Source organism: Tinamus guttatus, unplaced genomic scaffold (assembly GCF_059628265.1).
Source record: "Tinamus guttatus ecotype Peru unplaced genomic scaffold, ASM5962826v1 Tinamus_guttatus_pri_ptg000240l, whole genome shotgun sequence".
Classification (NCBI taxonomy): Eukaryota; Metazoa; Chordata; class Aves; order Tinamiformes; family Tinamidae; genus Tinamus; species Tinamus guttatus.
The window spans coordinates 15,546,302-15,559,591 of record NW_028288774.1 but is presented as its reverse complement, the minus strand read 5'-3'; the positions used below and the strand labels follow the sequence as shown (position 1 = coordinate 15,559,591).

General features: G+C 39.3%; 1 protein-coding gene across 1 annotated transcript in view; it reads right to left on the bottom strand.

The window, feature by feature from the left end:
- The window catches only part of INSC (INSC spindle orientation adaptor protein), a 79,567-nt gene that overhangs the window by 32,253 nt on the left and 34,024 nt on the right, over positions 1 to 13,290 (bottom strand). Inside the window, exon 6 of the mRNA XM_010225545.2 lies at positions 11,195 to 11,320. Coding sequence (XP_010223847.1) covers positions 11,195 to 11,320 — 126 coding nt within the window. The remainder of the gene's footprint in view (positions 1 to 11,194; positions 11,321 to 13,290) is intronic.

Here is a 13,290-nt window from a genome sequence, read left to right as displayed (position 1 = left end):
GATTACTTCCAAAATAAAGTATAACACTCAACAGTTGGATAAAGTTTCCAGCTCAGTTTATGCCAGTTCTAATTAATCTCCAGACTTTCTCTACTGAAACACGGTGGAGGAGGAAGTCTGCCATTCTATAATATGTAGCAAAATATCTCTGAAAACTGAGACTCATTTTGCAATCAGTATGCCCCGTCCATTTTCTGGGCTGTCAAAATAAACACCCCTGAAAAGGCGGGGCGCCCTGAAAAAGCTACAGACAGTACTGGAAAGAGAAGGAATAGTCAGCTGCAAAGCAATTACTGGGATCTTAATAGTCCCAGTAGCAAAAGTAGTATGATACAGTTGAAATATGAGAAATATTGTTAGACATTCAGCTTTTCAAAACAAGATTATTATCTTGAAGCGATGGGACTGTTTTTTTCCAATAGCTCTTTAAAGGTTTTTGAAAAGCTTTCTGAAACATGAAAGTTTTAGTATAAATCAGGCAGAATGCCAGATCTAAGTGGTTTCCTGCAAACAAGCCTAAGCATGAAAACAACATTATACTGAAGCAGAAAACAGGCCTCTACATCACCTGCCATTATTTATTAATTAACCTTCACTGTTTTAAGAAATATGACTCATACATACCATTGGTGAGCTTCAGCTGACCCACATAGTAACTCTATGTTCATTGAAAATGTGAGATAAAAAAGGCAAATTAAACAATTAATTTCTGTTTTTCTAAGAGTACATGCAGGATATATTACTCCAGTAATTCAATACTTTCAGCCCTGACTTTAAACGCATATCACAAAGAAAGGATATAGAGTTTGAACAACTGGTTAATTTGCTGGCATTACCACAACAAGCTCTGAGAAACTCATCTCCTTGGGGGCAATAGCATTTAGCCCACAGAAGACAGACAAAAATCTACTGACACTAACAGCAGGAAACATTGTGATAACATTGCATTTATGTATTTCTGCTTGTCCAAGAATGTTAAAGTACTAAGCACTCATCATTTAAGCTGAGCAAACAAAGTCTAAGCAGGAAGTTCAAGAAAGTGTGGCCTATAGTAGAACTGGTTAAAGTAATTATGGCAAAAGTTTCTGGCATGTACTTTTCCCCTATTTTGTAAAGCACTCAGTTTTTTTCTAGTAATAAATACTGGAGATGGGAAAAGACAAAGAAAGAAGCTTTCTTTTTTTTAACTACATAGTTTGATTTTAGAAAACACTGGATGAAACAAAAGAAAAAAAAAAAAAGAGGTTTCAGAAAAATACAAAGCTGTGAATTTCCCTCTCAGTAATAAGATCCAGAGTCTGTCTTTCTGTCTTTTTGGAGGACCTTTGATTTGGAAGGGATGGAGGGAAAGGATGATGGAAGGTGGGAATCTGGTCATTCAGTACATGTTTAAGTCCAGTTTTATCCTAATGAGGAAATCTATAGTGTTTAGTGAAGCTTAAGCTAAATAAATAAGCAAAGGATTTCTCCTTTTGTTTTTTCAGCAGTGTGCAATGATGAAAACCGATTCTTCAAAATTAAATCTCTGTATAAAATCTCTGAAGGTCACTTATGCAGGCAGGAATTGATTACTAAGAAAGTATATACAGCACTGGGAAACTCCAAGTTCCAGTTAAGGTCAGAGAGGAAAATAAGCGTGGCAGCAGCCTTAGAAGATAAAGTAAGGCCAATACTGAATTCCCAGGCTGCAAAGACCTTTAAACTGCATTCTGTTGCCAAATTATGTAGGTGAACCTTTCTTCCTGCACAAAGTCTAGTGACGGGGGAGTTAGGCAAGCTGAAGGGTTGGCCCCCACATGAAATGGAGGCTCTGAGCAGTAAACTCTCCCTGGACCTTTCTAATGAGTCACCAAAAATATCATGAACAGTGAGTCATGAAGTTTGTAGCAGGACAGGTCAGTCAGTTTAGTTAGTACATCTAATTTCAGCACAGACGCTGTTAAAGGCTATCTCCTGTCTGTCTGCATGACTAAGTACTCCTATCTCTGTTCACACTTCGTTCTGGCTACAGCTAGCCTATTTAATGTGTACAAATAAGTGTACCCAATATATGCTTACACACGTATTTGTGTTATAACATTTGTGTTATCACAAATGCAGATATGAGATGCAGCAACTTCCTGTTGAGTGAGAAGAACAGAAGAATTAAGAAAGATGTTCTTCTGATACGTCTTTTCTTAGGGCCACTTCTTTCCCGTTTCTTCTCTGCCTCTATCAGGGACAGGAAGAGTATCTGAAGGTCCAAAATAGCTCTCTCCCTGCACTCTTCTTAAATGCTTCCATTGATTCTCATTAATCTCTGTCTTCAGTTTAGGAGCTGACTAAGCTTTTGCTTTCACCTTAAAATTAAACTTGCTTGATAGATTATTATTATTATTATTATTAGTTAGGGAAAACCCACCTGTCATTAGATATGTCGGCTTCTAGTCCCTCAAACATAATTCATGGATCATTTGTTGCCCTCAATATCTCACTGCTTTAAGGATTATTTTAAATCCTTACCAAAAAATCCTCATCCAGTGATTTCCAAACTATTTTTCATTTATAAAATTATTTTAACATCCTGACTTTTGAAACATAAATCTAGAGCTATTTGATGTGCTTTAAATATAATACTTAGTGCAATATAAAATCAATAGATAGCATAAAATACTAACATAGCTGACTGCAAAACCATGTGTAAATTATACGGGAGCCAAACAAGTGTAGAGTGGGAGCCTGGCAGCAGCTCAAATCCTCAAAATGAAGTTGGAGGGAATGGCAATCTACTGGCACTGCTCCAATGTGATCTTGCACAGCAAAGTGAACACCTTGGTAAGCTGGCACAGAGTGAGGACTTTCCTTTTCAATTTTCAAAACCTACTGCAGAGAAGCATATCTTTCAAAACAAGCAAAAAGAAAGGACTGTCTTTTCTGCACCTCAGGTTAAAAAAAAATGCCAGTTTATAAAATAATAAAGCTATAAAGTTGTACAATAGATAAGAAAGTAGGTGTTGCTCCACCTAGAATAGCTGCACCCTATGGGGAAACCAATGCTGGAATGCACCTATCTTATCAGCTCACAGCCTGCAAGAACACTGCACTGGGCTGTGATACCATGCAACAGAAGGAGTAAGATTTACTCTGCATGCATCACTGATAACACTGCAGTACCACTCAGTGCCCTCTCCTGACTTGGTGTTACTGAAACATGACCAAGCCTCAATCAAGCAGCATTCATTTGACTGTTAAAAAAAATTTGCACACAAAATACTGCAGCAGGCATGTTATTATAGACCTGTGCTTAAGAAATTTGTCTTGTGAAGCACAGGACATGGGGAAACAAATTCTGAGTGACACAAAAGGACTCCAAGACTTTTCAAATGTTCGCTGTTGGATTAAAAGACAGCTTGACCTTTTGTTATCTGTTTTATAGACTGTCTCTGTATCTACACTGAGGAGATAGATATGGTTTGTCAAAAGGATTTTATATTTATTTGACTTGGCTCCTCAGCACATTGTGAGATATGTTCAGTGATGGCCAAAGGATTATCTACTCCAGGAAAGTCTCAATCCAGAACAACCAACAACCTGTTGCCTTCTTTAAACAGGTAGGGGTTCAACTGCTTTCAGTGAGAAAGTACAGAGAGGCTTGAGGCTAAGCACATATGCAAGTGTGTATGTTTGCAGAATCTGGGCCAAGACCTGTTATCTAATGATGATCTCCCGATAAACAACAGAATTTGCCTTCTCTAAACAGCAGCTATTTGCAAACTCCTTAGGCAAGTCTCACATTGTCCTACTTTACTAGTATTATCAAAATGTTTATCTTCAGTGGTATGCTTGCTGGCTCTTTTGTCTCTCTTCTAAAATCAGTAATGTGATTACAACGAAGCAAAGTTTGTAGGAAGAGGTATTATCTTTTATTAGAGCAACTGATAGATATCTACTTCGACCAATGCGGCCACAACAGCACAACCACAAGAATTCAATTAGTCATTTTAACAGAATTGGAATAATGGCAGTGACCTCAGTCAAAGCATTTAGTGTATACTTCTTCCAACAGAGACCTGGCAATGCCCCACAACTCTGCACTAACCTGTCTTTATTTGATTCCCTGTCTTTTGAGCAAGACTGTCAAAAGCAAACAAACAAACAAATTCCTCTCTTTGCATGATAAAATGGGTACTAGCATAAGGCGAATTAATTTTCAACTGCTCTGTGACTAGCAGTAGGTTTCGAACAGACCGAATGACACTGCATGAATCAGATGCCAGTTTTTTAAACATCATGCTTTCACACAGGGTTTCAGCATCCAGAATCACGTTCTTTTCAAGACTTCCAGAGTGATCTGCCCTAGAACTTCAGGCTAGAGCATCTAAAGATTTCCCTCGAGGTTCATCAGGAACAGTCAGACTGTGACTCCCCATAAAGCCTTGCTATTCTTGCTGGGATCGTGCTGAAATGAGCTGCATTTTCTAATTATGTATATATAGCTGTGTAACCAGGAGGTAAAACTGGAAACACGACCTAATATATATGAAGCCAGCAGTTGAGGAAGAGCAGTTCCTGCACTCTCAGACATGATTTAATGAATCTTGCGGGGGCTTTGACCGAAACATAGTTTGCCAAACCCGGCACATTTTTCACTGCCAATTAATTAAACAGCTTTACCGAGACAAGGTGTCCAGTAAATTAAAGAGATGCAAGCCTAGAACTTTACATTATCTAATTGTGCCACAAACTCAGCTACCGAAACAGATTTGTCTGGTTATTGAAAAGGCTATGTAGAAAGCAGCTTCTGAATGTGTTTTCCCCAGAGAGGGGGAAACCTCTGCCCAGAGAGGTTGTGGAGTCTCCTTCCCTGGAGATCTTCAAAACCCGCTTGGACGCAGTCCTGTGCCATGTGCTCTAGGTGACCCTGCGTGTGCAGAGGGGGTTGGACTAGATGACCCCTAGAGGTCCCTTCCAACCTTAAGCATTCTATGATTCTATGTTATTTCTTACTATTCACTATTTTTCTTGTCTCAGTGTAACTCTTCATTCTCCTGTGATCTACACAACTACTCATGGAAAATCACAATACACAGTTACTAGCTCTGGATGTCAGTGGCACAAGGCATCACTGTGTTGCGTGTTGAAAGGTGCCTCTCTCAAGATTGAGAAGAATAAAAATTCTCTAGTGGTTTCTCATTACTTAGAACTTCACCAGCACTACTTCAAAGCCTGACTACAACAGGCTAATCCAAAAGTAATGTTGCTGGATGCAGAAAAGGGCATTATACAAACCAAAAGAGGTAACTTTTCAGTCAAAGGGTTTTAAAAAAAGAATTCATGACTTAAGCTCTCTCTACTCTAGATCATCTTACATGTCCTTAGTAGATAAGCCAGTGCTCTCCAGGGCACAAATTTTAAAGTTTATGCTCATTCACAGCATATTTTAAAGTATTTTCTTTTTTAAAAAAAATAAGCTCTTGAATTCAATTTCATTTTAGAATACCACAAATATCTATGTAATTCTAGCTATTGTTTAGACCCATCTCATTTCTTGTTTTGAAACAAACCAGGTGCAAAAATGCTGAAATACACCGTAATTTTTTTTCATACACTATTCAGGGCAAAAAAAAAAAAAAAAAAAAAGAAAAAAAGAAAAAAAGAAAGCTCTCTTCTCCAGACAGATACAGGGTAGTAGGCTGAGGTAAACTTACGAACTTTCTGAGACGACCTCGCTGTGCAAGTCTGATAGGAGGCCACTTTGCCATGATAAAAATATTAACATTTCACCGCTTATGAGAGGGCTGCACATTCCTTCTTGAATGTACAAATCACCTGCAGACACGCTTCACAATCTAGTCGCCTATGGGTGACTAATCACTGGGAATATTCCTTCTCCTCTTCTTAGAGATCATTTCTAAAGTATGACTTTCATGGTATTTTACATTTGGAATATTCAAGGACAGTTACACGGTTCATACAGAGTTGGTACCTCTTACCTGGTATGAGAATATTTACATACCATAACAGGTAGCACAAGAATAAATATCTTAAAGATTGTTGAGCATTCACATCCTACACCAACAACAACTCCCCCCCATATGTGGGCCAATAGCTAACTTTTATTTTTAAGAACTGGTGATTATACTCTCATATCTGTCTATAAAGTGCTCAAAACCAAAGCCTGAAACTATTCTCACTTCTATCTCAGCCTGCAGCTACAGGAAATTCAGTGGTTTCAGCAATCAAGAATTAATGCAACACAACTTCAGTCAGCGCCAAGTGCCTCGAACTTCTAGTTTCAGATGTTGAGTCTGAACTCAACCTCAGTCAAACCAGAGCATTACCTGGTTTCAAACCTGGTTTCAGGTTTCAAACTCAAAGCATCAGCTCATAGTCACCCAAAAGTGATGAACAAATTGTAGTTTCAGGTTCTCTAAGAAATATTTTACTCAATACAGAGAGGTTACCATAAACATCTCTAGCATCTCATCTGTGCCTGGCAGATTGCACCCCAATCAGATAGATATTATTATTGTGTGTAAAATTACAGTTGTGTTTAAAAATCAGACTAGGTTCATAATAATCAACAGATTTTAGGTGACTCTGATGTTTCAGAGGTCTTTGCAAGACTTCTGCAGTTTCCCAAATTCAAAAATTGTGCAGTTTAAACTTGCTTTTCATGTCCTCAGAATCTTTTTTTTTTTTTTTTTGGACTTAAGTCATTTGATATAACATGCTTTAAATTAGGGATTCAAAGCAATTTACAACTCATACCTAGGCAATTTTGTTTAAAGCACAGTGATTTTTCTTTTTCAAAAATGGAATAGCATGTATTAAAGTATTCAGCAGTCACCAGTCTTTTCTTGAAATAATTCTTAATGAGTTAACACCAGGTATCTGGCTCTTTGGACTATTTTTAATACATTAAGTAAATATACACAGCGTTAGTATTTAGGCAGTTGCTTAAATGAATACCTGTATAAATCATTTTATTTCTGTGGCAGCTCAGTAGGCAGAATTTTGCCTCAGTAAAATTATGCAAGTGAGCTCCAGCATAGCACAAAAATTGGAAAGCTGTGCTTTCTGGAACTGATGGACAACTAGCTTTGTATAGATAGATCTGAAACAGAGAAACAAGGACTTCAGGTTTTAATAAAGCTGCATGTCAGCATATGTCCTGGCATCCCTGAGACACAGAAATCCCAGAGCTGGGAGACTGTGTAGGGAGCTCTGCCAAACAAGGACATGACACCATTTTTCTAAGTGAAGGGACTAAAGAACTGTTTCGGGCAAACAGCGTGCCAAGATGTACAAGAATATTCAAAGAGTAGACCCTTTTCCAGCATGTTGAAGACAAATCCGTTTAGATGCTACATATCTTCATAATGAACATGGTATTTTGAGTATGGTAAACGTGAAGATAATCATTTCTAGACAATCAGAGATCACAGTTTTTTTGCCTTAAGTTTCATGAAATGTACATGTTAATCTAGCGCAGATCTCTGCTTTCCTATATGGAAATCCTTACAGTAAATTGATTTGAATTTTCAAAGCACAATGATTGTGAACAATCCAGATATTCTTCCATCTACAACCCTCATCATGTGTCTGCATCCAGAGCTAATCTCCCACTACATCACTGTATTTCTGTTCTGAGCATCCCAGAAACAGAGAAATCCCAGAGACTGCATATACAAACAGACCTTCACCTGCAGTATTGTTCTAGGTACTGTTCCTTCACTTTATACTCAGGCTCACTTCCATCATATTCTCTTTTAGTTCTTCTGTTTTCAGGGACTGACTTTATTATTTCTTTGCTTAAAGTCTGGACTACCAAGAGCATGAATAACCATCTTTTCTGATTCTATAGGCTTTTCCCCAGAAACTTTGCATGCTCAGGGGTCATAGACATAGACAACATAGCTCTGACTTGCAGGAAACAGGCCACTACAGGAGCAAGGCACAAGAGGAAAATTCAGGTTGCTTTTTTAGGATCTCACTCCACTCTGAAATTGGATTGCTTAGACAGTTGAGAAACCTGAGGGATCTAAAGCCCCTGCCTGCTGGTGTGGATGTGGATTATGAAGTTAAAGTATCCTGAATTTACCACTTGCAGAGCGCAGGTTACATAGAAGAACATTAATTCATGCACAGTCCTCAGTCACACATTGAGGTAACTTCCACTACCTTTGTATATTAAAAGCCTGACTAATTTGTAACTGATAATTTCCTGTAGTGTGTAGGTCAATGCACAGTGATGCAACAGTACTTCTTCTAAAGTCATTAAAGCACAAGTAAATTAAGTGTAACTGACATTTTAGCCAACTGATTTTGCATTTATTGTAAATGCAGTCAACTAGACTCACCTAAAAGTGTAGAAACTAAACACTGTAATAACTACATTTTTACTGCAATGATTGCACAGGCAAACCTGCTTATCAAATATAATAATGGCTTAGCAGAAGAGAGCTTTTACAAGCTCTCCAGCTTGTGCTGGAAAGCAAAAGACAGGAAAGAACAGGAATTATTCTTCAAAAAAAAAAAAAAGGAAAATATTTCTGCTTAAAATAAGAGATTTTCTGTATCTTTAGAAATGAGAAATCAATTGCTAATTCCCTCACTAGTAACCAGAATATTTCCACATTACAATCCAAAATCTTAGTCAGGACAAATAGTTTAAATGCAGTATAGCATCACTCAAATTAAATTTGAACTAACTCTAAAGAAAGTCTAACATTCAGGTATCTTAAAATCCAAGAAAAAAATGTTAATCTACTCTCCTTGCATTGCCTCCTATGGACATCCCACTGACTTGCTTGCTTTATATATAATCATCTGTATCAGTACAGATGTTCTTGATTTACTACTGATTTGCAAGACTAAAAAGCAATGGATAAATTAACAATATTCTTAACATCTTCAGTAATTAAGCACTGCAATCACTGCTGAAAGTATACCAGCCACTTTTAGCTCATCTCCCAAATAAATGTTCCATTAGAAATGACATTTCTTGCTATTCTCTTTTAAGCAGTCTTTTTAATGGCTGCAAAATCTAACTGAAATAGAGAGGAGCTTTTTAAATCTTGAATTACCTGATCTGAATTGTTTGGGACCCAAGCTTCATCTGTTTGAATGCAATTTAAAAAAATGTACTAAAAATACAGTATGAATTGCACTGTTGTTTTAATGCACTAGGTGGCATAATGATATTCACATTACAGCAAATTAAATGCTTCATGACTACCCTGGCACTTAACTGGACAGCAGAAGAAGCCCTTTCTGTCAGGGAAGAGGTCCTATGATAACTGCTGCAATAACAAGAATGCTAATATTGTTAACTCTCTTTTTGGTTCTTTGCGAGAGTACTTTAATTTAAAACAAACAAAAAGAAAACACACACACACCAACCAACAGTATAATTTAAAGAAGGCAGTATCAAAAAGTGGTGTGGTGTCCAGATCAATCCTCTGACCTGATGCACTTTCCATTGATTGCCTGTAACTGAAAAACTGTTTGCCTCTAAATCGATGTACATGAAAGTGCGAGAAGAGGGTTCAGAGGCCAGCAAAAAAGTCCTCTTTACTATCTCCCAGTAATACCTCCAGAAGAAAGTTACAGCAAGTATTGCTTTCATTCAACTAACCTCCTTCTGTCAGCTATACAGATTGGCAAACCTGGCTGAAAAATATTTGCAAGATGACACGGCATTGCAATGGCCTGTGTAGTTCAACCTCTGCTAGCACATAGAAGAACATTAACCTCCTTGAAGGGAAAATTTCTTTGCTTCTTTTGCTATATTAAATATTCCCTCCTTCCCACCCCCCTACTCTCTTCCTCTTACTCCTCAAAAAGCAAACAAATAACACACCAATGTAATGAAACCACATAACATATGCATCACCAATCATAAATTTTGCTGAAGTAGTTACTAAAGTGATATCCAAATACTCCCATAAATCTTTGCCTGTTCTGTTATGTGAGTACGATTACATTCCAACCAGTCACACTGCAGATGCAGATTTTGCCCAGATACTGATTTAAGAATTGAAGGTCCAGGTAAAAATGGGTGCAGTTGTAATAATTTCCATTAAAAATCCTTTAAAATCTAACCCAATTCCAATTTTGACAAAACTGAGCAACTTTGCTTTTGATCAACATTAAAGCAGATCAGAGACATATGAGCTTGAGATTTCCTGCTTTTTCTAGGACTCGTTTCCATCAGCTTTGATATGGGCCACACAAAGTGTATGGTGATACTGCCAGGAATTGGACCAGGTGCGTTTAATGAATCTTTTCCATCTCTAACTCTATTAATTCCACTATTATGATGGACATAATGAAAGATCCTTTGGGACGGATTCCGGTGTCAATCTGAACTAGCATTATGTCAAAAAAAATTTAAGTCATCTTCATTTACTGTAAGCTCAGAGACTTGCTTTTTGCTGATGTTCTGTCATGGTTTGCTCAATTCTGGGCAGTAAATTACAAAGTACGTCAGTGTAAAGTGGCAGTGAAATCATTTATCATTAACTTGAAGGGGTTATTATTCAACTGTGAAAGATGACTGTTTTATGAAATTCGAAGGATGAGATCATGATTTAGTGACCAGGAGAAGTGTTCATTTTCCCAAACACAACAGTATATAGCAAGAGAGGGGAACAAAGCCTGACCAGCTGATACAATTTTATCAGGATAACGTTTTGATATTATTCATCCCAGTTAAAATTGGCTTGTATGAGACTTGTTGCTGATTAACAGATGCACTTAGCTACTGGTTAGAACTGTTCCAGTTCCATTCTTTTTGTGCAATTACAACTCCAACAGCTCTCTCCAGTACCACAAGCAAGTGCCCTGTTTAAGTGTTCAGGAAAAGGATCTAAAAAGGTTCAAAGCTTCCTGTGTTTTAAGGTGTTTGTATATTTAAAATATTGGAGTTTCTAAACAAAGACTTCAGAAATTATTTCACTAACTTCTTGATGCAGCCACTAACATACCCACTTATGAAAATTATCCTTGTTTAGAGAGACTTTTTTGCAAACAACTGAACAGGATAATGTAATTACTGCAACTAAATCTGTGAAGACAAAGTCTGTTCAGCACAAAAAGCACTGTACAGAGCATGGTACAAATGTCACCACTTCACCAAACTCAGGAAAAGATTAAAGACAAGACTCCTGCAAGTTACGAGGCGGGCAGGATAGAAGGTTGCAGCGCCTACCTTCTCCAGCTGGTGCATGCCTTCCTCTACACAGCAAACAGATGCCAACGTTCTCAGTGTCTGTGGGTAAAGGCACCGGAAACAATCCTGGCGGCAGATCTTAAAGAGAGCAACTACACCTCCTTCCTGCAAAATCAAGAGAGCAGCACTGAGTGCTTCCTTTGTACTAGATGTGGATTTTGAGGATGCAAGGACAAGGAACACTCCCTTAAATAATTAATTTCATTTAAGTATCATCACAATAAAGAAATGTTAAGCTCAAAACAGAATTCACGTTGATTAATGGTAACACACTAAATGATGAAAAAGTAATACAGCCTCAGTGGGAGGTGTGCTTAAGCTATTGACTTTTACCACTTAACAGACACAATTTAAACTAAACTTGACATTCATGTGAAAATTACAAGGAATTATCAATGGGCTGCAATTGGAGTGACAGGTCAAACAACCTGTTAGTTTAAAATAGATCTTTGTTAGCAAGAATCTCCCATTTATCTAGATTTCTGAGCTCCATAAGGTGTTTGCTTAATGCTAACATATGAAGGAGGAAAAAGTTTTATAACTGAGGAACAACAAAAAATAATGTGGAAATAGGCATCAGGTTCTATACAGATACAGTCTATAATATCTTTGTCACAGAATCACAGAATGGTTAAGGTTGAAAGGGACCTCTAGAGATCACCTACTCCAACTCCACTGCTCCAGCAGGGACACCTAGAGCACATGGAACAGGGTGGCATCCAGGCAGGTTTTGAAGATCTCCAGAGAAGGAGACTCCACAGCCTCTCTGGGCAGCTTGTTCCAGGGCTCTGTCACCCTCACAGTTAAAGAAGTTCTTCCTCATATGGAGATGGAACTTCCTGTATCTCAACTTGCATCCACTACCCCTTGTCCTGTCACTGGCCACCACGGAGAAGAGTTTAGCCCCATCCTCCCCACATTCACCCATCAGGTACTCGCACACGTTTATCAGATCCCCTCTCAATCTCCTCTTCTCCAGGCTAAACAGACCCAGCTCGCTTAGTCCTTCCTCATACGACAAATGCTCCAGTCCCTTAATCATCTTCATGGCTCTCCACTGGACCCTCTTTAGAAGCTCAGTGTCTACTGAGGAGCCCAGAACTGCACCCAATACTCCAGGTGTGGCCTCACCAGAGCTGAGTAGAGGGGCAGGAGTACCTCCCTCGACCTGCTGGCAATGCTCCTCCTGATGCAGCCAGGATCCCATTGGCCTTCTTGGCCACGAGGGCGTATTTCTGCTTCATGGTTAACTTGGTGTCAACTAGGACTCCCAAATCCCTCTCTACGGAACTGCTTTCCAGCAGGTCAACCCCTAATCTGTCCTGGTGCCTGGGGTTAATCCTCCCCAGGTGCAGGACCCTGTACTTGCCCTTGCTGAACCTCATGAGGTTCCTCTCTGCCCAACTCTCCATCCTGTCTAGGTCTCTCTGAATGGCAGCGCAGCCCTTGGGAGTGTTGGCCACTCCTCCCAGTTTGGTGTCATCTGCAAACTTGCCGAGGGTGCCCTCTGTGCCCTCACCAAGTCACTGATGAACAAGTTGAATAGCACTGGGCCCAGTACTGACTCCTGCAGGGCACCACTGGCCACAGGCCTCCAACCAGACTCAGCTTCATTTATCACCACCCTCTGGGCTCTGCCATCCAGCCAGGCACCCTCTCCATTCAGCAGCGGACTAACATTTTCCCTGGCCTTCCTCTTGCTGCTGATGTATTTACGGAAGCCCCTCCTGTTGTACCCGACATCTCTCGCTAACTCTAATTCCAAAGGGGCCTTGGCCTCCTCATTACATCCCTGCATTCTCTGACAGTGTTCCTATATTCTTCCCATGTGGCCTAGCCCTTCTTCCACATGCTGTACATACTCTTTTTTCTCATTAAGTTTACCCAACAGCTCCTTGCCCATCCACGCAGGTCTCCTGCCCGCCTTGCTCGACTTCTTTCTTAGAGGAATGCACCGATCCTGGACCTCCTTTCCTTCTAGGACCCTTGCCCAAGGGATTCCTCTAAGGAGCTCCCTGAAGAGGCCAAAGCTGGCCGTCTTGAAGTCCAGGGTTGCAATCCTACTTCTTGTCCAT